We start from the raw sequence: 27,242 nt of genomic DNA, 5'->3' as shown, positions 1-27,242 counted from the left end.
GATAATTTATTTAAAGGGAGAGTCAACAATGTTATAAAGAAAATGGATAAACTTACTGACACAAAGTGAGGTTCTGTTTGTAACAAGACACAGAAAATAATTTTATTAGTGTCACGAAGCATGGCGAAGTTGAAGGGGTGATCGGACCAGAACGGAGGCAGGAGGCATGAAGGGAGAACTCAAATGCGTTGACGATCCATAGGTTTTATTTTACAAATAAAAGTCGCCCAATACTCCGGGGCAAAACAGAACCATACAGAGTTCCTCCGGCACGAACTCAACAGGACAAAGCATAACAGACTAAAACAGGACAAGGCATAACAGACTAAAACAGGACAAGGCATAACAGACCGGGGCTGTGAAGAATGAGTAGTAATGAACCAGCACCCGCCAAACCCAAAATCCAGCCTTAAAAAGCAGAACAGCAATCAGCTGATCTGCTTCAGCTTGAGTTCGGGGCGTGGCATACTGGTCGTCATGGCGACCGTGACAGAGCCCCCCTCTTAAGGGACAGCTCCCGAGGTCCCAAAAAAGAAAAAATTACTACCTTGCGCCCCGGAATGTTGACGATCGCGATTGGGGCAACCCTGCTCCCTCCTCCGAACACGCAGGAACGGGGAGAGGCAGGCGCCATCTGCGTCGGGCGGATCGGAATCGGCGCTCGGCAGGGGGGGTCTGGTGGCCAACTGGACAGGGGATGACAGACAGGCAGAACCGACGAGAACAGGACAGATAAACAGGACAGGCGAGAACAGGACAGATAAACAGGACAGGCGAGAACAGGACAGATAAACAGGACAGGCCTCTACAGAAGAGTCGCACTCAGGACAGGCCGATGCAGAAGAGTCGCACTCAGGACAGGCCGATGCAGAAGAGTCGCACTCAGGTCAGGCCGATGCAGAAGAGTCGCACTCAGGTCAGGCCGATGCAGAAGAGTCGCACTCTGGGGGTTCGGGTTCAGAAGAGTCGCACTCTGGGGGTTCGGGTTCAGAAGAGTCGCACTCTGGGGGTTCGGGTTCAGAAGAGTCGCACTCTGGGGGTTCGGGTTCAGAAGAGTCAGACTCTGGGGGTTCGGGTTCAGAAGAGTCAGACTCTGGGGGTTCGGGTTCAGAAGAGTCAGACTCAGGGGGTTCGGGTTCAGAGTGGCGATTCAGACAGGACAGGCGGAATCAGAACAGGCAAGACATGAGAGGGTCAAAATCAAAACAGACAAGACATGAGAGAGTCAAAATCAGAACAGACAAGACATAAGAGAGTCAAAATCAGAACAGACAAGACATAAGAGAGTCAAAATCAGAACAGACAAGACATGAGAGAGTCAAAATCAGAACAGACAAAACAGGAGGAGCGGAGTCGGACTGGCAGGCAGCGGAGTCGGAGTCGGCCCGACGGGCAGCGGAGTCGGAGTCGGCCCGACGGGCAGCGGAGTCGGCCCGACGGGCAGCAGAGTCGGAGTCGGGCTGGCACGCAGGGGAGACGGAATAGCAGGCAATCGGCACGGGAGTCGGGCAGGCAGGCATGAGAGTTGAACAGGCAGGCGTCAATTCTTCCAGGGACCCCATTCGAGGCACAGCAAGGGCCACGACGGGCGGGGCCGTGGTTCGAACGGGCAGGGAAGGCCAACTCAGTAGGCGCCTGCCGAACTGCGCTCTCCAGCTCTCCCCAAGTCGCGCTGGGATCGTTCGCTGAGTTCTATTTGTTGGCTGGTTCATTCTGTCACGAAGCATGGCGAAGTTGAAGGGGTGATCGGACCAGAACGGAGGCAGGAGGCATGAAGGGAGAACTCAAATGCGTTGACGATCCATAGGTTTTATTTTACAAATAAAAGTCGCCCAATACTCCGGGGCAAAACAGAACCATACAGAGTTCCTCCGGCACGAACTCAACAGGACAAAGCATAACAGACTAAAACAGGACAAGGCATAACAGACTAAAACAGGACAAGGCATAACAGACTAAAACAGGACAAGGCATAACAGACCGGGGCTGTGAAGAATGAGTAGTAATGAACCAGCACCCGCCAAACCCAAAATCCAGCCTTAAAAAGCAGAACAGCAATCAGCTGATCTGCTTCAGCTTGAGTTCGGGGCGTGGCATACTGGTCGTCATGGCGACCGTGACAATTAGAGCACAAATGTTTTGTAATGTTCACCAGCACATCCGTATTCACATGCACACCCTCAAATTAGGTCAACTGTTTTATTCAAAATATTCTATACATACACCATGAACTGTCCTCCGGAATTAAATAAATTATTGAAAATTCCTTTTACGTCGTCAAGTTTTTTTCTCACTCAGAAAGTTTTTTAATGTTTCCAAATTCCTCTGCATCCATCGAACATTTTTCTGTAAGTTGTCCAGTGCAAGTTGAGGAACTTTGACCTGAGCTGTATATTCTCTGATTGACTCGAAGAACAATTTTACCTAAACGCAGGGTGGAAAAGTAGTTAAGTCATTTGGAAATCACGAGTGACAATCCAAACGTTGATCGTGATGCATTACCTCAGTGTACTCCTCTGGGTATGAAAACTGCCCTGTGGTCACTAGGAGAATGTTTCGAATGGTGGATGATCCCAACCCAAATCTAAAGATGAGGTGTCAGATATAAGACCGTTAAACAATTTGTTGGCTGCGTCTCCTCTACTTTAAATCTCTTTACTTCTGAACCAGTGTGCTCCAGTTTTTTTTGACAAAGTTCCATGCGATGCGATGTCCCTGTGGATTTTGGGCCACCCCGTAGATTAGCGTGGGCAGGTCCTGGGGTCGAATAACCTGTCCTTCCAAACCCATGTCCAAAAGACTAAAATACAAAACATATCATTAGAATTATTTTATGGTACAGGAGGTAAAAATGCTAAATCGTCCACGTGGTAGCAGTGTATGACATGTAGAAATGTGATACGAGGTTTTTAGTACACTTTCCAGTTAAACAGTATATCAGATTCAATGTTCTTTTAATGTTATTAAGTCAAGTCAAGTTTATTTGTACAGCCCTTAATCACAAAGAGTCTTAAAGGGCTGCACAGACCACAGATTATTGCAAACTACAGACTGACACCATCCCCAGATCTAAAACCTACATGAGGGCAAATAATACACACATTATCAACATAAGATATAGGCCATTCATATGCTATGGAATAGAAGTGTGTTTTAAGCTTAGATTTAAACATTTCCACTGAGGTTGCAGATCAAATCTCAAGGGGAAAAGCATTCAACAGCACCGGGGCCCGAATGGAGAATGCTCTCGAACCTGCGGATCTCTTCTTGGCTCTTGGGATCACTGGTAGACCAGCATTTTCAGATCGAAGGCTCCGGACCAGCATTAGGCTGAGTTGTACACGTAACTTGTGGAAAACTGGTATAGATTTATTCTCTTAGACTGATGGTGTTCATCTGATATTTATGTACTTATTAATTTATTCTAATTAATTTATTTTACATTTTTATATTCTCATATGCATACTTTTTTGTTTTTTTACGTTTCTACTATTTGTTATTTGTATTGTGCAAATTTCTTGTAGGTTTGAGAGCGGGGAAGACGGTGTAATTGAATCTGTGCTGTATGTTGTTCAAATAGCATATTTGACAATTACGCTGAAAGTTGAAGTTACTCTTCATTGCATTCTTGTTCCGATGCACTTACAACTAAGGGCACTCTTCAAGCAGTACCTTGTGAATATTTTGCCAAATTTTGCCCAATTATCTTAACATTCTTGTATTTGTAGTCTTCTCTTTAAAGTCTTTATTAGATGTTTATCCTAGAGTGCCACGTCTAATCACGTTGTAAACAATGCAAACTATGTTGATATCAGTGACAATTAAGACAATTCTCTTTCTTGTTCTTATTTCAATCTCTAAGCGTATACACGCAGCAGCTTGCTGCAAGTGTAATGTGCAATTAATAAGGACAGTAACAATAAGAACAAGAAAAGAAGAATGAGACAAAAATAATAAGAGCAATAACAAGAACAACAAGATGAAACAGAAAAACAAGGAGAACAGAAAGAAAAGGAAAAAAGATGAGCAGGATATTTAATGGCAATGCAACTCAGTTTTCTCTAAAATGAGTACTATAGTCTTTCAGTTTAGTGATCGAGTAAAGTCAGCTTACTGTCCCTCTTTATACACTGCCAAATTATAGACTGTTTACAGCAGGGGTCTCCCACGTAATGCTCCCTAAGGACAGCTGTGGTGCGGACTAGTTCCTAAAATAGCTTATCAGTGCGGGGTCATTGTCATTTTGTAGTAAAAGAATTTTCCAAGTGCTTGACCGAGTCTATTTAATCCTGCTTCAAATAATGAACCTGGAAATAACATAGTAACAACATTTATTTTACAGGGCATCACAGGAGTGCAGTGCGGCACAGTTCTAAGGCCGTGAGATCGAACCTTCCTGTGTGGAGTTTGCATGGGTTTCCAACGGGCACTCCGGTTTCCACCCACATCCCAAAAACATGCATGTCAGGTTAATTGGCCAGTCTGAATTATCCCTAGGTGTGAATGAGCGAGTCTCGGTGTGCCCTGCAACAGGCTGGCAACCAGTTCAGGGTATCCCCTGCCCGCTGCCCAAAGACGGCTGGGATGGGCTCCAGCACCCTCGCGACCCTACCGGGGATAAGCGGTGCAGATAATGAATGAATGAATTTATTTTATGCTTATTTTCATATCCATTTTTTTTTCACTGATTGATCCGTGTGTTTATTTGTGGATTGTATGTCTTCCATTAGTCCTATTTTCGCCTTTGATTTCATAATCAAGTAATCAATCAAATAATCAACCATTGAATCAATCAAATCACTCTGATGGTGTTTTTAACAAAGTTACAATTGATGAACGCACCTAAATAATTTATTTGCGTCTCTGCTGCTGCTCAAAGCGAACAAAATTTTGTCTTTCTGTGCAGCTGAGCTTGACGTCTTGAACATGTGCAAGAGTGCGGCCCAACCACTATCCTCCTGGGCACCGACAACATACAGAGTTTGTGCCACATCAGTGGGAAGCCTGCGATGAGAGGATACATTTGTTAGGGTGTCATGAAGTATCAGAAGAAATGTAATTTAGGTTGATAGATGGACCGACTTCAGAGTGCCGTTTGACTCAATCCAGTCTTTAAAACGCCGGCGTGCCTCATCCAGGGAGGGAGTATCGTTCAGATGGCACGCCAACGAGAGAACTTCTGACCGCAGTCGCCGAGTGGACACGGAGCCCTCGTCGCTCCATGTCTGCTGGTCAATGACACTACGGAAAAACTGAAGAATGTAAATCTGTGGCAAAGCAAGCAGAAGAGAGAGTTTACCGTAAATAATGCTTCATATTTCAGGTACGTGTTGAAACATCCTCATCTTCTTACCCTTAAGTTTTGCACCAGGTCAACATCAATGCCTTTTTCAATCATGTGGTAAAGACCTTCCATGTAGCCCAATCCTTGAAGCAAAGGTCCAGTATGCCGCTCCAGATGCAGATAATCAATCAAATCAAATGCTTTGCTGAGTGGAATGTAACCTGCCCTTTAGATATATGCACACATGTTTTTAAGGGTTATGTTCCATTATGAAAAGACGAATCACAGACTTTTTATCCATCCATATTCTAGACCGCTTATAAAAGTATTCAGACCCCTTAAACCTTCAATATATCGCCAAATTTCAGGATTTCAAGTGGGAAAAATTTCGAACTGGAACAGAATTAATTGGATATTTTAGATCTTTCTTTAAATAATGTGGGGCATGCATTATTGTTCGGCTCCTTTACTTTGAGTAAAGAAAATTTACTCCATTTCAGTGAGCATCTCTTAAGACTCCAATGTCGTCCTAAATGACCGAGGATGATACGTCGTCGACCTGAGTGTTACGAAATCTCTGTATAAATGAACCTGTACTGTGATGGACCCCTGAACACACCAGGCAGGTCTGTCATACTGTTGTGGAGAAGCTTAAAGGTGGCTTAGGATACAAACATATTGTCAGAGCCTTAAGGAATACAAAGAGCACTGAGCAAGTGATCATATTGAAATGTAAGGAGTATCAAACTAATGCAAATCTAACCAGACCCAGCGTTCCTCTAATATTTCATCTTGAACAAGTAAAAGACTTGTTATTAATTCAGCCAAGAGGCCCATGGTCACTCTGGATGAACTGCACATGTGTACAGCTGGGGTGGGAAGTGTGTTTATAGGACAACAATTTTTCAAACACTCCACATTTGGATATTTATGGATGAGTGGCAAATAGAAATCATCATAAGTCTTGTTTGAAGTTTGCCACAAGCTGACTAGAAGACAAACCAAACATGTGGAAGGTGATCCGGTCAGATCAAACGAAAATGTCACTTTATGCCCACAATACATAACGATATATTTAGCGTAAAAGCAACACAGCTCATCACACTGAACACACCATCAACACTGTCAAACATGGTGGTGGTTGCCTCTTAGTTTGGGCCTGCTCTTCTTCAGCAGGGACAACAAAGATGGTTAAAATTGATGGGAGACAGTCCACGGTGTCCGTTGCCCACAGCCTTTTGTCCGCCGCCCTGACCTTAGTGGTTAGAAGTTGTTATGAAAATAAATGAATGAATGGCGCAAAATACAGGACCATTCTGGACGAAAATCTGGTGGAGTCTGACAAATTGCCTGAGTCTGGAACCAAGATTTATTATCCAACAGAACAATGATCCAAATCATAAAGCTATACAATGGTATGGGTCACAAACCTATCCAGGTGGTACAGACCAGAATCCTATCAAGAATTTGTGGCCAGTGCTGAAGACTGCTGTTCACAAACACTCTCTTTCCCCCCTAACTTGTTTTGCAAGGAAGAATGGGCAAACATTTCAGTCTTTCAATCCGCAGAACTGATAGAGAAATAACCCAAGTGAGTTTCACCTGTAATTGCCAAAAAAGTTGTGGCTAAATTGCTTCATATGTCTGTACCTAAAACACAAAAACACAGAGACCTGTATGCACTACACAAGTATTCATTCTTACGTGACCAGTTGTAATGCATTGTGTATCAAGTGGGTCCTGTCCTTGTAGCTCAGAACAGTGTGGTTTTCTCTCAGCACCTTCGTAAGCTCCTCCCATCCACCATCCTCGTAATGAACAACATAGTAGCCGTTCATGTCAACATTGACCTTCACCCAGTTGGCTTCGTGTCCGATGTCGATGCTGTCTGGAACACACACAGAAGATATAAATAAAATGGTAAAAGAAGAACTTCTGTGGCTTGCATATCAATAAATAGTATTTCGCGACAAGAATGCCTATTTCTTAAATAAGGTTTTTGCTTTGGCCTCGTAACATCTTTGTGTAGAACTTATTTTGGAGTAAATGTTGGATCTTTCATTTAATCAAAAGAACATCTCCTACTTACCTGTCTGTGTTGTCATCATGTGTCTGTGTATGGTGCTGGAAGCATTCGTTTTGTATGTCAGAGGGATATGCCATAAATAACTAGAGAAAAACAGAGATACTGTACTTAAAAGGAGAATAGAGCATTTGAATTAAGTTTTTGAATATGTTGGCGATTTCAAAATGTCCATTAGTTTCTAAAAACAAACTCAACGTGGTGCTATTATGCTCTAATCAACAGTCTATGAGATTTTCAAACAACACCCTCTCCCATTTTTTGTATAAGCTTTATTACGTACAACTATAGGAATTTCCCTGTGAGTTTGTTTTCTCAGCCTTGATATTATCGGGTTCCAAGTAAAACCCATTTGAAAAACTGAAAAATAAAGACGTTTTTGGATGTCAAAAACTAGGAATATAACTGAAATAAACCCCATACATCCAGTGGACCTTGTCTTTTTTTTAATAATTGAAAGTTTCAACCAAGTATCTGGTCTTTGAATGCACTGAACACTGGGTGAAGCGTGTTTTTGTTTTTCAACAGGAGGTCTTGAGAATAGTCTGAATTAAAATAACTTATAGCCCCAATGTGTATTATTTAACCACTACATGACACTGCCTCATCTAATGCAGGGTTCTCCAACCTATTTCAAGCTGACAGCTACTTTTTGTTCCAAATTAGTGTAAAAGGCACAGTTTGTTATGCGTTTCTAAAATAACAACTTATCATGTTATTACAATATTGTCACCATGTTATTCTCAGGTTGAATATACTAAGTAGAGTGACATAAACTCAGTCAACCACTAAAAAAACTCAAAACCTTTTATTGGAAAATCAAAATGACCCAGCACCGGTGAGCTATTTTCAGAACAGGTCTGCGGACACTGCATATTTCCTTAGGGGGCACCCTGGTGCCCTCAGGTACCACGTTTATAACCCCTGGTCTAATGCGAACATAATCAAGCGCCACAGAGTAAAGCGTAGCAGCAAGATGCCAGACAAACACAGCAGCAACTTCTAGGTAGGCATTCCACAACGTAAAAGAAACACTTTCTCGACCTATGACCTATTTTTATAAAAATACACAATATTTATAAAATTTAAATATTTGACATCGTCCCTTTAAAAGTCATTACCATTGGTCAAAGACAAGATATGAGGTATTCATGCCTGTTGTTTAGTGTGAAAGGGTTTAAAATAAAAACACCTGTCATTTAAACCATGCAACCCGATACTGAATGGCATTCCTTGCATCCTCACCCCTGTTGCAATGTGGACCAGAGAGGGTCAGAGGGCAGATCTGTCCTCAGGAACCGGACCTGTCGGAGCATCAGACGCGGCCCCACTCTTTTTACAATGACCAGAGGAACACCTTTCTGAAGGGTCCAAGTGTTCATAATAGCAGCCAAGTTCAAGTGTTCCCCAGCCAACGTGTACTGAATAAAACAGACCTCCTTCCATAAATTTCCTGATGAAAGTCAGCACTTTTAGCAGAAGTTTACTTACAGAATTTTTGTGGGGCTGCTCTTTGGTGTAACAATGCTTTCCGGAAAGGAAATCCTCTTCTGAGCAAGTCTGAAAAATAATAAATGGATCAAATTCTCTCCATCGGTCCACCCTGGGTGAACAATTTTGTATATAATTTGCGGTTTAGTTTATCGTGAGCTCAGTTGTTCTTATCTTCTTTGTTTTCATACATTGGCTAGGCTGTCCCACAGATCTTGGTTATGTGCATTTTGGTAGCTATATTTGCGGAGGTATCGTACAATCCCGCTTTGGAAAATGTCTTCCGACAGATAACGGCGCAGCATATGCAGGATACACGCCCCCTAGAGGTGCAGAAAGGTACACAGTCACATTTTATTAGGTTTTACAGACAAAGGCTTCGATGACATACCTGTCAACATCAGCCAATTTCTCACCCTAGTTGCAATTCCCCTTATAAAGCGATAACAAACATTACAAACACAACGCGGCCCCAATTTACTCACAGCAAGACATACAGAATACAGAGACAATGTTAGCGATCTACAATGACGTTGTCGTCTGCTAACAGAGACAGAGACGATCTGGAATTGAATGGGCAAGACAAGATCGGTCTGACAAAAAACAAAACAAGTGGTTTTAAGTTTTGTATTCTCATACAAAAAATTGTTATAAAAAGTACACAATCTGAAATGATCAAGGGCGTATAAAATACGGGGAAAGTGTATAAGTTGACAGGTATGCGATGAATCAACATTCATTACAAAAAGGATAAAAATAAGTTTATATTTAAACAAGGTCTAATGTTTTACTTGAAGTTAACACATTTAACATGAGTACAAAGTTATCTCATTAAATAAATAAATGCATACTTTTTAATAAAGGATAGCAATTCAGCAGACGTTTGAAGGGACATTGTGTATTATTGAATGTCTCTTGAAGGTAAAACAATCATTCATTGAAAAAAACAATAACGATTTGAATAATAAGTAAAGGGATCGACGAACCATGTGAATAAACAAAAATACACGAACTATCATCCATCCATTCATTATCTGCACCGCTTATCCTCAATAGGGTCGCGGGGGTGCTGGAGCCCATCTCAGCTGTCTTCGAGCAGTGGGCAGGGGACACCCTGAACTGCTTGCCAGCCAGTCGCAGGGCAAACAGGGAATGACAATTCGCTCGCTCATTCACACCTAGGGACAATTTGGACCATGAACTATCATATAAACGTAAATTGTTTTCAAATACTCGTAGGTTGAGAGATTTGTATTTATTTTACATAAAATAAACCTCAACTAGAGGGAGCTGCCATGATTATCTGCCATCTTGCTGCTAGAGGTACCCCCCCAAAAAAATGTGGAAGGCAAAAGAAAAAGAAAAACATAGAAGGGGATTCTCTCCAGGTCAGAGGACTATGAAGCTAGAATTAAATGTATCCAATTAAAATAATCAATGGATAATAATTTCACACCATCAACAATTTTTAGAATAGGACTGCACAAGGATGATTTCTGTTGGAACTGTAGCAATGAGAAAGGTACACTAATTCATGCATTGTGGGAATGTTCTAAAATAGCTCTCTTATGGGAAATTATTATTGAATATATGGAAAAATGGTTGAAATGTACTCTGCCAAAATCACCTAGACCAGGGGTCGGGAACCTATGGCTCGCGAGCCATATATGGCTCTTTCTATGAGTATCTGTGGCTCAGAGACCAATTTGATTGCATGCAAAATTTCTCCATCTTGTTCAAAACCGGAGTTGTTAATCCTATTCAGGTACACGTAAAGCCAATCAAAGCTAAATGTAAGAGTAACACTTCGCAGTATATATAGGGCACGTTTTTCACTACAATTTACAGTCAAGGTGTCACACAAAAAAGGGGGGAAAAAAACTCGTTTTGGCTGTACAACGCTAAAGAATCCTTTATTTAAAAGTTCACTATATAATCTGTGTTCAGTGTTCAGATACTTTATGGTGAATCCACAGAACTGTAAATACGCCAAAACACCGGAAGAGAACTTAGTCATTTGATTGGGTGAGTGGGAGGGATGGGTGGAGCTATGCAAAAAGTACAAGCATTCCCTCCCATCTCTCGCCAAAGGTAAGCACATAAGGCTCCCTATTCTCAGAATGTTGTGACGTTTTTACAAAATAAATGCTTGCATCTGGTTTTGAAACCAATATGTATGAAAAAAAGGGTCAAAAGGAGTTTAACCGATCTTGAGTAATTGCAAGAAAGAGACAAGTTTAAAGTGGTCTGTTTGTTGAATTTGGGACAGGGGCTCTGGCATTATTCTCTTTTCATAATTTTGATCAAATCATCAAAAATAAATGTGCTGAAGACTAAGCTTTTGTCTGGGGCGCCGGTTTAGCAATTTAGTAAATTTGTCTCATAATATATGGTGTGGCTCTTTCCCAAAATAAAATTAATATTTTTTGCTTTTATGGCTCTTTGAGTCAAAAAGGTTCCCGACCCCTGACCTAGACTATGTCTTCTTGGAGACTGAACTTTAGTTTAGCCCCACCTGGACTCATTTCAAAATTCTAAAAAGACTGGATTAATGACCTGCATGTGGATAAGTTTAAGACAGTGGAGGCGCTCAGATAGCCCTGTCATAAACATGTGGAAAATGTTGATGATGGAGGGTGAACGGGTTGAATGGGAATAATGAGCGATGGGATAACTGAGAACCTTTTATCCACATCCACAATTTGTAACGCCTCATCGTGCCAACACTATAATTCTCCTTAAGGAACGTATACTGGTTTTTTATCGTCTTCTTTTTCTACACGATGAACTGTTCTTTTGCCTATTGGTCTTTTGGTTTGTTTAGGGTGGGATTTTTGTTTTAATATTGCTTGGAAAACTGTTAATAAAATTGTAAGTGATAAAGACATTTTTAAAAAGCTTTCACAATAAACTTGGAAGAAAAATGGGGCAATTTGGTCACTTTGAGTCGCCTTAGTCTAGATTTTTTTCGTTTTTGGTTGCACTACACAATACAATGTCCCTTTGAAGTTAATTATTTCCTTAATTTGATTATCTGGAATTTTCCATGATGAACTCAGTAACATGTCAAGGGATCAGATGTCATCAAGTTTGATGTAAAAAAGCACTCTGAAAAGATTAACTTTCCCAGATATGGGGTGCTTTCATTTTGATATGTTTTTAGTAATCCTGAACATTAGCACAACGCTTATAAAAGAAAAAAAATCCATACATACTTTGTTATAGGAGACAGTGTCAAACATCTCACGGATGTGAGTGGGGTTCTCAGCTGTGCTGGACATAGGCCGAGAAGAATTCAATGAATCAATACCAATTGCTGCAAAACACATGTGCAACAGATTTTCCTCCTGGAAGAAAGTTGACAGTCTGCTTTCTGTTTTGAAATTGCAGTGTTGCCTTGACCTTATACAGTGCCGTGAAAAAGTATTTGCCTCCTTCCAGATTTCTGTGATTTTTGCATATTTGTGATTGATTAACAGAGGTTTTCGATCATCAAACCGATTTTAATATCACACAAAGACAACCCGAGGAAATAGAAAGTTCAGTTTTGGAATGTTAATTACATCCATCAAGGCACAAAAAAACCAAAACCTATTTGGCTCTTTGTGAAAAATTAATTGCCCCCTGAATCTAATAGCAAGTTGGGCCACCTCCGTCAGTGATAACAGAAATCGTTTGCGATAATTGGCAAAGAGTCTTTCACAACGCAGTAGAGGAATGTTTGCCCACTCTTCTTTTGCAAAATTGTTTCCAAATCTCCCATATTGGAGAATTTTCTTGCGTGACCTGCCCATTTAAAGTCACGCCACAGCATCTCAATTTGATTTAAATACGGACTTTGACTTGGCCACTCCAGAACCTTTATTAAGAGGTGAACTTGTTGGTGTGTTTCGGATTGGTGTCCTGCTGCATGATCTAACAACGAACTGAAGTCTGGATTTTGTCCTTCAGGGTCTTCTGGTAAACACCAGGATTCATTATTCCGTCAAGCAGAGCAAGTTGTCCTGGTCCTGAAGGCAGGGAAGCAGCTCCGGACCATCACATTGCCACCACCGTGCTTTACCCTTTCCATCATGTTCTTTTTGTCAAATGCTGTGCCACTTTTACACCAAATGTGACGGGCCACACACCTTCAAGTTTCATTTTTGACTTACAAGTCCAAAAATGTTTTCTCCAAAAGTCTTGAGGATAGTCAAGATGCTTTTTGGCAAATGTGAGTAGGCTTTTTGTGTTCCTTTGTGACAGCAGGCGATTTTTACTGAGAACTCTCCCATTTTTGGCTAGTGTTTTTCCTATGGTGACGTCATGACCAGTAAATTGTCTGGGGCTGCTTTCCTGCCTCAGGACCAGGACAACTTGCTGTGTTTGACAAAATAAATAATTCTGGTGTTCACCAAAAAGTCCTGAAGGAGAACGTCCGTCCGTAAGGTCATGCCTTCAAACTCAAGGGCTCTTGGATCATGAAGCAGGACCACGATCCGAAACACACCAGCAGGTCCACCTCTGAAGGGTTCAAAATTAAATGAATAAATAAATAAATAAAAAATTTAAAAAAAAAGAAGGTTCTGGAGTTGCCAAGTCAAAATCCGGATTTGAATCAAATTGAGATGCTGGGGTGTGACCTAAAACGGGCAGTTCATGAGAGAAAACCATCAAAAATGGCAGATGTGAAGCAATTTTGCAGTGAAAAATTGGCCAATATTCATCCACAGCTTTATCGTAAATGTTTGATTTTTGTTATTGCTGCCAAAAGTGAATCAATTTGCTATTAGATTCGGGGGCAATCAATTTTTCACATAGGGCCAGATCAGTTTTGATTTTTTTTTTGTGCCCTAATCAATGCTATCAAAGTTTCCAAACTGCAGTTTTGTGAGTGATAAATATGCAAAAAACACAGAAATAAGAAAGAGGGCAAATACTGTTTCACTGCACTGTAGTTAGGTTACGTTAAACCACGCATACCACTTTTAGTTCAGGGTAGGTAGCTTCAACCGAGATGTATTCCATGTATCTTGCAAAACCTTCATTCAGCCAGATATCATTCCACCACTTCATCGTTACCAAGTTACCAAACCACTGCAAATGAAAATGAGAAAATAAACTCTTTCTGGAATGCATGGAATAATTAATGTAGTCCAAATAACAACCAATTATAAATACAAATCGGAATTGTAATGTTTTTCCTATAACATTGTTATATAGTATTCTCCACGGTAGTCTTTATTTTGTAGCATTTTTCTTCACTGCACTGCTTCCAGTAGCGTATTATTTTTGTGTCCAATCAGGTGTTTTCTTTGATGTGTAGCAATGAAATCTAATCTGCCCAAAGTGGTTAAATCAAAAGCGCTAGCGGCTAGCCAATCCATCGATGAAACTAATTGCAAGAAGAGATTTTATATCCAGGCAGATGAAAGAACTTCACTTAAAGAGTCAACTGAGACTAGAAATGGTCATTTTTAACTTCATTTTTGGACCCTGTGAGTGGTTCAATAGAACAGTATTTTCAAACCTTTTGAGAAGAAGCTCAATTATTTTCATTAAGAAATCTTGACGCACACCATTCGTCAAAAAATGTTAAAAAAAAATTCATTCACGGCACCAGTTTCATGTTTTTTTCAGGTTAAATTATCATGTTGCCTAAATTGACCAAATAGTTCTTCTTATGATTTGTGGCCTGTACCTTGGCTCAGGAGGGGATACAGGTTGTTCATTCATTCATTTGGGACACTACTACATTTTAAACCTAATTTTCATAATTTTTTTGAGCGAAAAATATCTGTCATTCCAACTTTTTGGGGAAAATAAGAGAATAGTTTAAATCATCCAAAATATGTGGAAAATTTTCACTTTTTTGATGTAATATACACATTTTTGCAGTGAACTCTAGAACAGCTTCCTAGAACAAAATAAGTGATTAAATATATATCCCCGTACTTCCTCATGACCAAATGATTAGTGTATAACAAGAAAATAATTGTAATCTGCACCCTCATACTAATATTAATACCAATGTTACAGATACCCAGCTGACCACTGGAAGCAAACAAATACTGTATACTGACCAATGGCATTCTTTTGCCCAAAGATAAAATAGTGCAATTTCTTGCAGCACACTGGTCAAGCTGTTGAACTCATACTAGTGTGCCACAGCACACTGGTTAAAAACACTGCTTTAGAGCAACACTTTACAACTTTAACTGGCAAGCAATGACATCTATAGCGAGATGACCTTTTGAAATTGTAGTCACCACTAAAATTGTCTTCAAAACAATTTCCACTTCTGGTCCAAGCACAACATTATGATTCATCTGTGCTATTGATGAAAATTGTGGCATATTAGTTAAACAGCAAAATACACATCCCACAGATGTACACCAGCATAGATCAAAATTAAAAACATAGGTTTTTTTTCTCAGTGTTATTTGGAACCTTTTGAAAGAGCCCCTTTACAGACCTGATGGGCAAGCTCATGACCAATAACCATGGTAATCCACAGTTTATCAGATACAGATGACGTGTGAGAGTCAAAGAGCAGACTGCTCTCTCTGTAGGTGGTGAGACCCCAGTTTTCCATGGCACCCATCTCGAAATCTGGGATGGCGATAAGATCTGAGAGACGATGAGAACATTGTGAAATAATATGTGGTTCTATTGTTGGAGAAAAAATGACTGTACCATATTTAGGGAGGGGATAATAGATGTTAAAATACTCCTCATAGAAGTCAAGCATTTTGACTGCCACTTCAAGGGCGTAGTGTGTCTGGGACCATTTTCCCGGATCTGCATAGACAGAAACCTATCAACATGAGGTAAGAAAACTTTAGTGATCAATTTGGTAGGAACACAAACTTCTCTTCAAAGGACACACCTGAACTCCGGAGGATGTTGTTGTTGTAACCGATTTGAAATCACAAATCACAAAAGCTACAAGGTAGGTGCTCATCATTACACTTGGAGCATATTGGTCTTCCAGCAAGCCATAATCCACTTGCACGGATTTGACCTAAAACAGCCAAACAACATTTTTTTTTTTACATGTCCTTTGAAATGAACCCGTTATAATGTATGTAAAAATAACTGAATAGCCTGGCACATTACCTCAAAAACCACGATAACAAGTTTCACAATATGGTGGGTTGCTAACAATATTCTAAATATTCTACATTGTAAAACAATAAACTCAATCAAATAAAAGAGTACTACTGTTACAAGCATCAAACATTACCTTTTATCTGATAGTGATAGTATGGGTCTGTCAAGTACTAGTAATGCTCAAATTTTACAATTCAAAATGAACCTTGGGTATTTGATTGGTGACACAGTTTATGTGTTTTATGTTTTACATTGTAAAGGCGGAAGTTGCAAATTAGCACCTGATAACTTTTATGTACTTTAGCTTAAACTGCAAGCTTTGCATATGTAACTATGTAAGATTGCATTGTCCCTAAAAATAACTAATGACTGCACAAATGAGATAATGTATCGAATTGATTATAAATCAATCCATCCTTTAAATAAAAGTTACATTAAGAATTTCTCTAATCCCTCAAATTTTAGATTGAACAATGCATCATTACAAACAAAATTTGCATGAAAGTTTAAACTTCATTGTGTTCAACTGTTTCATCATGAAACAAAGTAGCGGCCCCTTCTCAAGGTTTCTTCATTTTCTTCATGCTGAGGTTTTTGAGTTTTTCCTTGCCCTCATGTAGGTTTTAGATCAGCGGATGGTGTGAATATAGTCCATAGTATACAATAATCTGTGGTCTCTGCAGCCCTTTGAGACTCTGTGATTAAGGGCTATACAAATAAACATGACTAGACTGTGAACAGTAAATATTTGTCAATTTAAAATGTTCGCCTTCATTTAAGACGAAATATTTTGATGCTTATTTACAATAAAAAGAAAACTTGTACATTAAGAATATTATACAGTAGGTCACAAATTAATAATTGTAAGAAAATCACTAATACTGGTCAGTCCATTGATTTTAGTCTTTAATTCTTTTTGTTTTTTAATCTACTTTTTATTGTATTCGAGAAAATGCTGACCCATCGAAAGTATTTATGTCAAATTAATGGAGTTGTGTCATCATTGCGACCTCTGTCCTCCTTATGATGCACATGCAAGTACGTACATTTCTTAGATGCACTTAAATAAAATGTTATTTATTTTTCTTTGTGTTTGGATTGGCATTTGGACTGTATTTGAAGTAAGCCTTTGCTTAAGTTCAGAATTTTCATGCTCCAATAACAAACTGAAACAAAACCCAAGTAATAAGTAACTTTCCACGTGCACACCCCTGTGCCCCTATTCCCTCAAAAAGCTTAGCTAAAAGTAAGATAAAAGCAGATAGGGGGATACAAGTAAGGGCTCTTTGAACTAAGTTGGGCATTGTTAACACATACTTATTCGAGAAAATATTCTACTCTCAACTTTTTAAGGACACCTCCAAAGCTGACGCACCCCACATTTAATGTTTGGACAAAGGATAATGCTTTTGTAGTAGTATAGTGTTCATTTTACTTCTGAAAAGTGATGGGTCCCGGGGACTCGCATGCTCAAAAATCTATGGGTCCCAACAGAGATCTATGGGTCCCCAAAATTTGGTGTTATTGAAGTTGAAATTGAAAATCGGCGACAAATGTATAATATAAATCTATACATTCATTCAGTTTTAATCATCACAGTTTATTGGTAGCACAAATCATCTATCACATCAAGATTATTCAGTTCACAACAACGCACGTTGATTTGACTCTATGCAGCCCCAGCAAAAATGATGCGTCTAGGACAAGGGCAAACGAGAACACTGGTAGTACCAAAAAAAGTGAACAATTTTGAGTTAGAAAGTTTTGGGAGCAGTTTGCTTTTACGAAGAAAGATAATTTGGTTTTGCATATTTTATTACAAATGAACCGATTTAGCACACAAACTAAAAATAATGTAGGTGTCTAACAGATTACTAGTAAAACAGTAGGTTGTTGCAGCTACTTTGATGCAGCATTTAGTCTTGTAATATGATAAAAATTGTATCATGGAAGGTTAAATAAGGCAGTTTCACAATATTCCTTGTGATGTTAAAAGCCTGAAGGCTGCTTTACTTACAATGGGCATGTTAGACAAAGTAATGTGCTCAGTACTGCGCCTTATCCTCACTGAGAAGTTGGCCTTGAAACTTGGCTCATCAAAACAAGGGAACACCATTCGTGCGCCAGTGGGCTCAAAGTGGGTAGAAGCCAAGGTTCTAAAAACAAATGTGAACTTTATTATTGTATTTATGAAACTAATACTAAAAAAATCCTCTTAACCTGATCTCTCCCGAACTAGTCGTGTAGCTGCTTTTGTAGAAACCTTGGAATCCTTCTGACAACTTTGCCCCGAATTCAATGTACAAGAAGTACTTCTGTCCATTAATGAGCACACGAGGAGAAAATATTCCAATTTGCTCATGGGCGGGGTTATGAAGACAAGGTAGAACCTACAACAAGAGAAGCTGGTCATTTAACTTAGAATCAAGCTGCAAACAGCGTTTGTACAACTTTTTCATGCACAAATTCAAGCACTTTTTGAGGACTTAAAAAAAAAAACATGTTAGATCTTGGGTAAATCGCCAATAAATGTGTTTTTCAGACAAATCTCTCCCCATATGTTGGATAAAAATCACAGGAATATGTACCTTACATTTTCAGGTGCAGGAAGTTCTTCCCATTCAAATTTACTACTTGGAAACGCTACCCTTATTTTTCATATGGCCTAGAGTAAATGTCCACAATTGATATGTAATCCTCGCACTAATACAATAATTTCATAGTGTCCTGTTAAGTTGTAGCCTGTAGCAAACAGTTAGCAAAATAAATCATAGTTAAGGTATCTCAGTAAATAATTTTTCATTTGACTGGAGAGAGCGGACTCTGGCATTGTGAATTGTTGGATCTCCGTTTTTTGCATACTTTGCAGCATGCTGAGCATGGATTTCTTCCAATTTTTAACCATTGTTTGTATTTTACGTTTTCTAGCCTTAGTTCATTAAAACAGCAGCCTCTCTGCATCTTGCGCCTCTTGGGCACAACCCTTAGGGGGCAATGAAGCTTCACATGACGACGCCAAATACAAACTGATGTCACCTGCTGTTAATCATGAGGAAGTAATTCAAAGGAAATTTGAAGCCACTAACAAAGGTGTGTTGGCGTCACTTTTAAACTGACTTTTTTTATTTTTTACATTCAATGCATGGTCAGACTTCAAAGAAACCTAGCAACAATTTGGAGTATTTAGAAGCACTTCACCCAAAATTCACACACTTTTCAAACCTTGAAAAAGCATTTTCAAGGATTTCAAGCAACCGTGCCAAACCCTGTACAAAACTAGGGGCTTTGTCTTTTTTACTGGCTACCTGATCAGACAGGTGTGCAAGGTTCTCGTCCAAAATGGTTGCCTTGGCGATCTGCAATCCCTTGCTGTGCAACACGATCCAGTTTGTGTTGTTCTCCACGTCAATTTGGATCTTGACTGAAGCAGTGAAATGGAGACTGGTGAGGTTGGGGTGCAGCAAGATGTGGTAATGGCGGGGGATTACATAACTGAAAAGGAAACAAACACAGTACATTCCGGCAGTTGTTTTTGTACCCACAACCTTTACAGAAAAGACAGAAGGGAGGTTACCTTGGCAGGCGAAGTCGACTCCAAGGGAAGGACAGATTGTCTGTCTCCATTTGCTCTCTGTAAGAATGAGTGGGACTTGGTTCCTGCTGTAAAATTTGGGTGGGCTGCACTCCAACAACAAATGAATGGAGAATGAGTAGAGCTAAAATTCCCATCCACATCATTTTAGGTAAAATGTCCTTGAGTGAACACAATTAAAAATCCAAGAAGCAGGTATGGATATCAAATCCTTAATGAGCTTGAAGGGTGGCAAATCCCCTGACTGCATGCATAGGCACATCCACGTTTTTTTTCTTTGAACCTTAAACCTAAAATTACAAAAAAAGTAAGGAGAATGAAGATTATGCGTTAGTCTTTTGCTAATTCATGTTAATTACTAACTTAATTGTGGATGATAGTCTCAAAGGACTGCACAGGCCACAATTAGTCAAAGTCAGCTTTATTGTCAATTCTGCAGCCAATACAGAGAATTGAAATTGCGTTTCTCTCAGCTCTCGTTGTCTAGAAAATAAAAAACACAAAAACACTATGCTTGGACACACTACACTAAGACACACATGTAGACAGTACGACAGATAAATAGACATACAGTGCATAGTGGTACCTTGCAAACAAAAAGTTCTGAGTTGCGCAAAACGTTCCGAGTTGTAAAGCAAATGTACATTATTGTGCATTACAACATCCCCTAATCTGAAACCTGCATGTTTTCATTAATTTGTGCATACTAACTTTACATCTTTATTTTTATAATCCAAATGCAGTTTCAACCCATGAAAAATTAATATTCCACTCCTTTGAGATTAAACTTCAATTTTGCACTTATGGTGAATATGAAACAAATTTGGCTAAAAAGTGATACATTTATGTTGTCTATTTTCTAAAGATGCCAATTTCAAGGCTGAAGAAAGTAAAAAAAAACAACAATACAGAAATAATTAGCAAAGATTTTTGGTTTGTACTTTATACAAAGGCAATATATATAATTTTCACAGTCTTGCATGTTTGTATAGTGTGGTATTGGATCTAGGAATGAAACAGTCTCCAAGCCTGTTTTAAGGGACCACCATTTTTATTATATATTTTTTAAGGAACCATTTCATTTTTATCCATTTAGGTATTTGTTCATTAAATTCATAAATAATTTGACTACAGATACAAAAATATACAAAATGCAAACCTTAACCAGAAAAGGGCCTTTGAGCCTTTAATATGTCACAAAGCAAAGGACAAAACGTCGTCGCTGCAAAATTTATGCTGTACTTGCCCAAAGCACAGACCTTAGCTTGGCCTTTTGGCTGAGAGTAAGTGTCCCGGCTCCTAGGCTTTGTAGCGTATTATGAACTGACCGATAACGGATAATGGATAATGAATAACGAAGATAGAACAATAACCCTTAAAAACCCCAAAACCCCACAGCACAGGTGGTTAAGGGAACTGTGAAGCTGTGGAATGCTCTGCCCCCTGAGATTTGATCTGCAACCTCCGTGGAACTGTTTAAATCTAGGCTAAACCACACTTTTATTTTATAGCTTATGAATTACCTATAACTCACGTTGACAATATATGTGTATTATTTGTTATGGCAACATCAGTTGCAGCCTGGTCATTCTAAAAGGGGGAATATCTCATGTGTCCCTTCTCAAGGTTTTTTTTAGTTTTCCTTGCCCTCATGTAGGTTTTAGGTCAGGGGAAGGTCTAATAATAGTCTGTAATTTGCATAGTCTGTGGTCTGTGCAGCCCTTTGAGACTCCTTGTGATTAAGGGCGTCACAAATAAACATGACTTGACTTGAACCATGAATTTATGTGAATTGATAATGCAACGTTTATCATCCAACAAAATGTTCTGCAGTGCTCATCTTAAAAGGACACTGTGTAATATTTGTACACTAGATGTCGCTATATGGACCACCTAAAACGAGTGTTACAAAGCACAAGGAGTAATACAAACTTTGGAGACTTAAAGTGACCAAATCGCACCAATTACCTTCTAATTTCACACAGTTTTTGTTTCTTGGGGGTACCCTTTGCAGCAAGATGGCGGACAATCATGTCAGTTCCCTCTAAGTGGGACTCCTTCTATGTCAAATAAATGCAATTTTCTCAACCCAAAAGTATTTTAAAAAATGCATGTTTATATGATAGTTCAATAATTTTAACTTATTATTCAAATATATATTGTTCTTTTAATTAAGCTTAATTGAGCTTCTTTACCACTAAGAAGCCCTAAATATTAATACTTAAGCGAACAGTCGAAATCAATTTCTTAACAATTAACTATAAAACTACAGCTGACAGGTTGCAGGTTCGATTACCGGCCCCTAAATATCAAATTGTCCTTGGCAAGACACTGAAACCCTAATTCCTCCAATATGCAGGTAGTCGCCTTTCATGGCTGACCCTGCTGTCGGCGTGTGAGTGTGTGTGTGAATGGGTAACGTGTGAAGAGTATTGTAAAGCACTTTGTAGGTCCTCAGTGGCGAGTAAAGCGCAATATAAATGCAGTGCATTTACCATTCACAGCTCTATACATAGTTAATTTAAAAATATCTGTACTCAGCTGGCAATTATCAAGACTAGTATATGCTACTTCATATTGAAAAGTAACAATCGAGCTATTAAGCATGCGCATGCTTGGTTTACTTTTGGCAACAACAGGGGTCGGTAACCCTTTTGATTCAGAGAACCATTTAAACTCAAAATTAGGCTCTAGCACCCCCACGACCCTACTGAGGATAAGTGGTGCAGATAATGGATGGGGTTTTTAAGGGTTATTGTTCTATCTTCGTTATTCATTATCCATTATCCGTTATCGGTCAGTTCATAATACGCTACAAAGCCTAGGAGCCGGGACACTTACTCTCAGCCAAAAGGCCAAGTTAAGGTCCTAGCCCTAAAGCCTTGCTGCGATCATTGCGAATGCACCGTTCCCGGAGGTACTGCAATACCGGGCCGATGCGTGGAGTGGACAGAGCAAGCTCTTATTCCATCTCCGGATTGCAAAAATCAAAGATCATGGCAAGAGGTAAAGGCCAAGCTAAGATAGATAGTACACAATACTAGAACCAATTAAGCCTATCTATCTATCTATCTATCTATCTGGATGGATATGAAATAATGGGATCGAACCTTCCTGAGCCTGTGTCCAATAACAAATACACCACTCAAGATGTGTCTCTCTCCCACAGTTACTTAAAGGGACAGTGTGTAACATTGAGTTCCTCCCAGTGGTCGGAGCAGAGCTTTTCAGAAAAAAAAAGGACACAAAATGCTGCAAATGAGAACAATTCGGATGTACCAGTATATAGGGGAGCGCACTGTGTGCTGAGATCCGCCCAACGCTATCGCTTACCCAATCAAATTGCTCGATGCGCTTGGCTGGCTTTTTCAGGTGTTTAAAGTTTGTTCTGAGAGTTTTCATAAAGTTTCTCAAAAGTGAACATAGATTGTTAAATGAGTTTCCATATACGGGATTCCATAAAGATGTACAGTTGAAACGCGGTCTGTTGGTGTAACACTGTGAGTGTAAACTATAGTTGAAACTTTTTCCTATATATTTTTATGTTTTTCTGTCTTGCTTCAACTATTTAAATACACTATATTTGGAAATTTATAGATAAGCGAGCTTTGGCCTTTTTATGATAATGTCCGACCCAGATGTACTCATGAAAAGAGCCAAATATGTTGTCAACCCCTGGGCTACAAAATGAGTTCACTGGTTGCTTGTCAATTGCAGTGCATATAGACAAGTTCTGGAATCTTGCAGAGGTTTAGTAAAGTAAGCCAGTGAATAGTTTTCAGCTCACTGGGGACTATAATGAAAACAATGCCAGAAAACAATGGCTAAAGGTGCATGGGGATGCCAATCACATTGTAAACACATCACTGTGAATTAAAAGAAGAAATATCATGTGTTGGTTCTAGAAGTCGCATTTCAGAAGCACAAATGTCTTGGCTTCAATGATTAATAATGTAATAACCAAAACCTGGTAGCTGTTTTTTGCAAGTTTTTGTGACATTACAAAATGTGCTGTCAACTTCAAGCATCGGGGGAAAGAAAGCAAGCACAACAAGCATGATGAATGAATGAATGAATGAAAACTTTATTCGGACATCAAAATAAAAACAGAACAAAAACAATAACTCAACAACAAAATAACGTTACATAATATGTTCCATAGTAAGAGGGTAGTAAGAAGCAAATGCTTATATTACCCACCCCTTCATCTCCCCCACCAAATATACCAATGCTATAACAACAATTGTAATGATATTAATAATAACGGTTATGATTTAAGAATAGCAACAATAACACGGAAGTTAACTACGCGCACTATTCCCAATCTCACGCACCACTCATACCCACCCTCCTCATCTCTGCATTCCGGCAGGAATGTTCCTTTGTATCTAAACCTGAACAAGTGAATAGTTGGACACCGTTTGAGCTCGTTCTGCAAACCGTTCCGAAGCTTGACTCCACACACAGACACACACATACTTTTCCTGGTGGTTCTCACCTTTGGGATTATGAATTCACTACAGCCCCTAAAGTTCCCTCTTTCCGAATGAATAATTTATGGATGTTTTCTGGCACTATGTTTATGTTGACCTTAAATAGCAGTTGTGCAGTAAAAATTTTTACTAAATCATCTAATTTTCTAATTATTAACGATCATTGATCATTAATGAGTATTAATGTCTGAATAATGATTATTCAGACAGAACCAGGGACTATGACAACAGCAAGGATCTAATGAAGGTAGGATTTTAAAAAAGTGCCTTTAAATATGCTTAAGTGTGTGACACATTTGGCATTGCAGGGATACAACAAGCGCAGGGGGATTATTGATACTAGACTGCAACGACACGGCTTGCAAACAAGGAAATTGTGATCAAGACGCATGAGTAAATAAAAAGCAAACAAGGCGTCACGATTGGAGGGTGGAAAGGTTATCCAATTCGGGTGACTAAACTGGGCAGACAACAAAGATAAGCTGCATGCTTGTCAGTGCAGACAAAAAGAGGTCAGGTTCTCCCGTAACTAAAAGTGTGAGGTGACAACAGCTGCAGGAGCTTAGAAAGGAAGGTCCAATACTGACAAGCTGATGATCGACAACTCTTTTCAAATAAACTTTGCAGTTATTAGTAGTTGTGTAGAAAAACAGGCAAGAAAACTTTACCTTATTCAGTTGAGCTTTATTACTGTTACCTTGGCGCACGACGGGGAGTTTCACTTTCTTTTCTTTTTTTTCTCCTCCCACTGTAGTACCTTGATCCTCCGTTTGGAGGCGCGTTGGTGCTGGAAAACGACAATGTGCGCTTCTGCGTGTGTTTAAATAAACACGATAGCTCGTTAGTTATCTTGGATAAAACGCCCTTTGCCGAGTGCGAACATTCAATCCTCTGTTTGGCCAAAAGCTGCAAATGGTGGTGAGTGGAAAGTCACAACAGAATTACAAAGACAACCCACAATGCACCGCTCCTTCGAAATGTAATTCGACCAATGCGCACGTGAACCACCAAAAGGCGCTAAAGCGCGTGACAGTAGTGCGCGAGCCCACTCGATTCAACAATAATATTGAATGCCGTGGAGGCATTGGACAGACAAGTGAGATTTCTCAAAATTAAAATAATTATTGAAAGTAATAAATATATGTTGCATACCTGTCAACCTCAGCCATCCATCACTTATCTGCACCGTTTATCCTCAGTAGGGTCGCGGGGGTGCTGGAGCCCAACTCAGCTGTCCTCTGGCAGTGGGACACCCTGAACTGGTTGCCAGCCAGTCGCAGGGCACACGGAGAGAGACAACTCACTCATTCACACCTAGGGACAATTTGAACCAGCCAATAAACCTGAAATGCATGTTTTTGGAATGTGGGAGGAGACCAGAGTGCCCGCGCAATCATGGGGAGAACATACAAACTCCACACAGGAGGGTTTGATCCCATGACCTCAGAACTGTGCCGCACAAGCGCTAACCACTCATCCGCCGTGCTGCCCCAACCTCAGCCAATTGCTCCTAATTATTGCAATATCCCTTATTAAACAATAATACATCTTACAAACACAACTTACTCACAGCAATACACAGTATGTACAACAGAAGTCTCAAACCCCTAAACTTGGGACTGGGTGAGGTTGTTCCGTATCAGGATTCATAAAAAAAAAATACCACTCTAAAATGTCTTTTTGGGGGTGGCGGGTGGATCATATATGAAATTAATTCTGAAAGCAAATGACATTCCGATGTCTCACTGCGTGGTATTTTCCGGGACCAGACTGAGGACAGTATTCGGACTTTGAAGGAATAGAGCTAGTAAGAGGCAATGCAGTTGTGGATATTTATTACAAAGTTTCCAAATTAAGATAGAACTGAGTACTCTGGGCCGGTCTGATCAGGAGACAGTTCTCACAATCAAAAGGGCATCGAAAATTGTTGACCACTATATATATATATATATATATATATATATATATATATATATATATATATATATATATATATATATATATATATATATATATATATATATATATATATATATATATATATATATATATATATATATATATATATATATATATATATATATATATATATATATATATATTCAGGAGTCTGGATTTGCAAAATTTAACATGAAACGTCAAAAGGAACTCACATCTTATTCAAGAACCATTTGTTAAAACTTGTTGCAGCTGTATTTTGAAGGTTGTATGCTAAGGCTGACAATCAGAAGACCTTTGCTGGGAAAATACTGGTGTGAAAGAATACACTGATATGAATACAGCAAGTAAATATGTCATTAAAATATGTGGATTTAAATGATGTGCATTTACAACAACTAAATAATTATCTATTATCCGATGTTATGATTAAGTAATAAATTTAATATACTGTCCCCCCCCCCCAAAAAAAAGCTTGAGGCCCCTAATGTAGAATTTAAACAACATAATTTGTGTTCTCATGTTTATTTTAAGCAGCATGACAGCACAGTGGTTAGCGCATGTGCGGCACAGTTCTGAGGTCATGAGATCGAACCCTCTGTGTAGAGTTTGCATGTTCTCCCCGTGCTTGCGTGGGTTTCCTCCGGGCACCCGGTTTCCTCCCACATTCCAAAAACATGCATTTCAGGTGAATTGGCCAGTCCAAATTGTCCCTAGGTGTGAATGAGCGAGTGATTTGTATGTCTCCGTGTTCCCTGCGACTGCACTGGCTGGCAACCAGTTCAGGGTGTCCCCTGCCCACTGCCTGAAGACAGCTGAGATGGGGTCCAGCACCCCCGCGACCCTATGGGTGATAAGCGGTGCAGATAATGGATGGATTTATTATTTGAGCATCTTTGTTGTTTCCCAACTTCCAGTAAAATTCAATGTTGCTTATTATATTGTGTATTTTTAAATTATGAAAAAAATAAAATATATATATATATATATATATATATATATATATATATATATATATATATATATATATATATATATATATATATGCTTTTTAACAAAGATAAAATTGGGCAAAATCCATGCAACACGTTGTAACGGCATACTAACATTTCCAAATACTGGTATCCGTCCTTTCTCTCACCTTTTTCAAATCAGCAGAATGTTTTGCACTTTGTTTATGCACTTTCCTCGTTTTAGTGTTAAAAAAATGATTGCCAAACCCAAAATGTTTATGTTTACATCCCTTTTTCCAGAGAAAACGAAACATTT

The 27,242-nt window shown here is 39.3% G+C and overlaps 1 protein-coding gene and 1 pseudogene across 5 annotated transcripts; both read right to left on the bottom strand.

Moving 5' to 3' along the window:
• Window positions 1-1,835: 1,835 nt before the first annotated feature.
• On the bottom strand, window positions 1,836-24,993 carry erap2 (endoplasmic reticulum aminopeptidase 2). Of its 5 annotated transcripts, none has more exons than XM_088335971.1 (21): window positions 24,704-24,991; window positions 19,525-19,832; window positions 19,256-19,442; window positions 18,171-18,340; window positions 17,968-18,106; window positions 15,727-15,861; window positions 15,534-15,654; window positions 15,313-15,467; window positions 13,821-13,934; window positions 12,074-12,205; window positions 9,050-9,181; window positions 8,859-8,927; window positions 8,613-8,788; window positions 7,374-7,453; window positions 6,989-7,172; window positions 5,354-5,510; window positions 5,083-5,267; window positions 4,843-5,004; window positions 2,660-2,800; window positions 2,503-2,584; window positions 1,836-2,424 (listed from the first exon to the last, which is right to left on the bottom strand). In XM_088335971.1, exons 2-21 carry the CDS (start codon window positions 19,686-19,688, stop codon window positions 2,278-2,280), a joined length of 2,832 nt encoding a protein of 943 aa, XP_088192097.1. In that variant the 5' UTR covers window positions 19,689-19,832; window positions 24,704-24,991; the 3' UTR covers window positions 1,836-2,277. The 5 variants fall into 5 exon arrangements, 4 of the variants coding, with proteins under 4 accessions (XP_088192097.1, XP_088192098.1, XP_088192099.1 ...); XM_088335972.1 differs by having other exon boundaries at window positions 24,733-24,991; XM_088335973.1 differs by lacking the exon at window positions 8,613-8,788 and having other exon boundaries at window positions 6,989-7,168; window positions 24,704-24,993.
• Window positions 22,438-22,606, bottom strand: LOC148365588 (U2 spliceosomal RNA; annotated as a pseudogene).
• Window positions 24,994-27,242: the final 2,249 nt, after the last annotated feature.

The sequence above is a fragment of the Urocampus carinirostris genome, chromosome 5, assembly GCF_059441175.1.
Source record: "Urocampus carinirostris isolate Australia breed hairy pipefish chromosome 5, RoL_Ucar_1.0, whole genome shotgun sequence".
NCBI classification, from domain to species: Eukaryota; Metazoa; Chordata; class Actinopteri; order Syngnathiformes; family Syngnathidae; genus Urocampus; species Urocampus carinirostris.
This window is presented reverse-complemented; position numbering and strand designations above follow the sequence as displayed.

What these genes read in the sequence shown, in the direction of transcription:
- erap2 (XM_088335971.1), bottom strand. Translation starts at nt 19,688, where the DNA reads ATGATGTGGATGGGAATTTTAGCTCTACTCATTCTCCATTCATTTGTT. An exon ending in TTGCACACCTGTCTGATCAG is followed by an intron (nt 18,341 to 19,255) that starts GTAGCCAGTAAA and finishes CTCTTGTTGTAG; the next exon opens with GTTCTACCTTGTCTTCATAA. An exon ending in GTCATGAGCTTGCCCATCAG is followed by an intron (nt 13,935 to 15,312) that starts GTCTGTAAAGGG and finishes TTTCATTTGCAG; the next exon opens with TGGTTTGGTAACTTGGTAAC.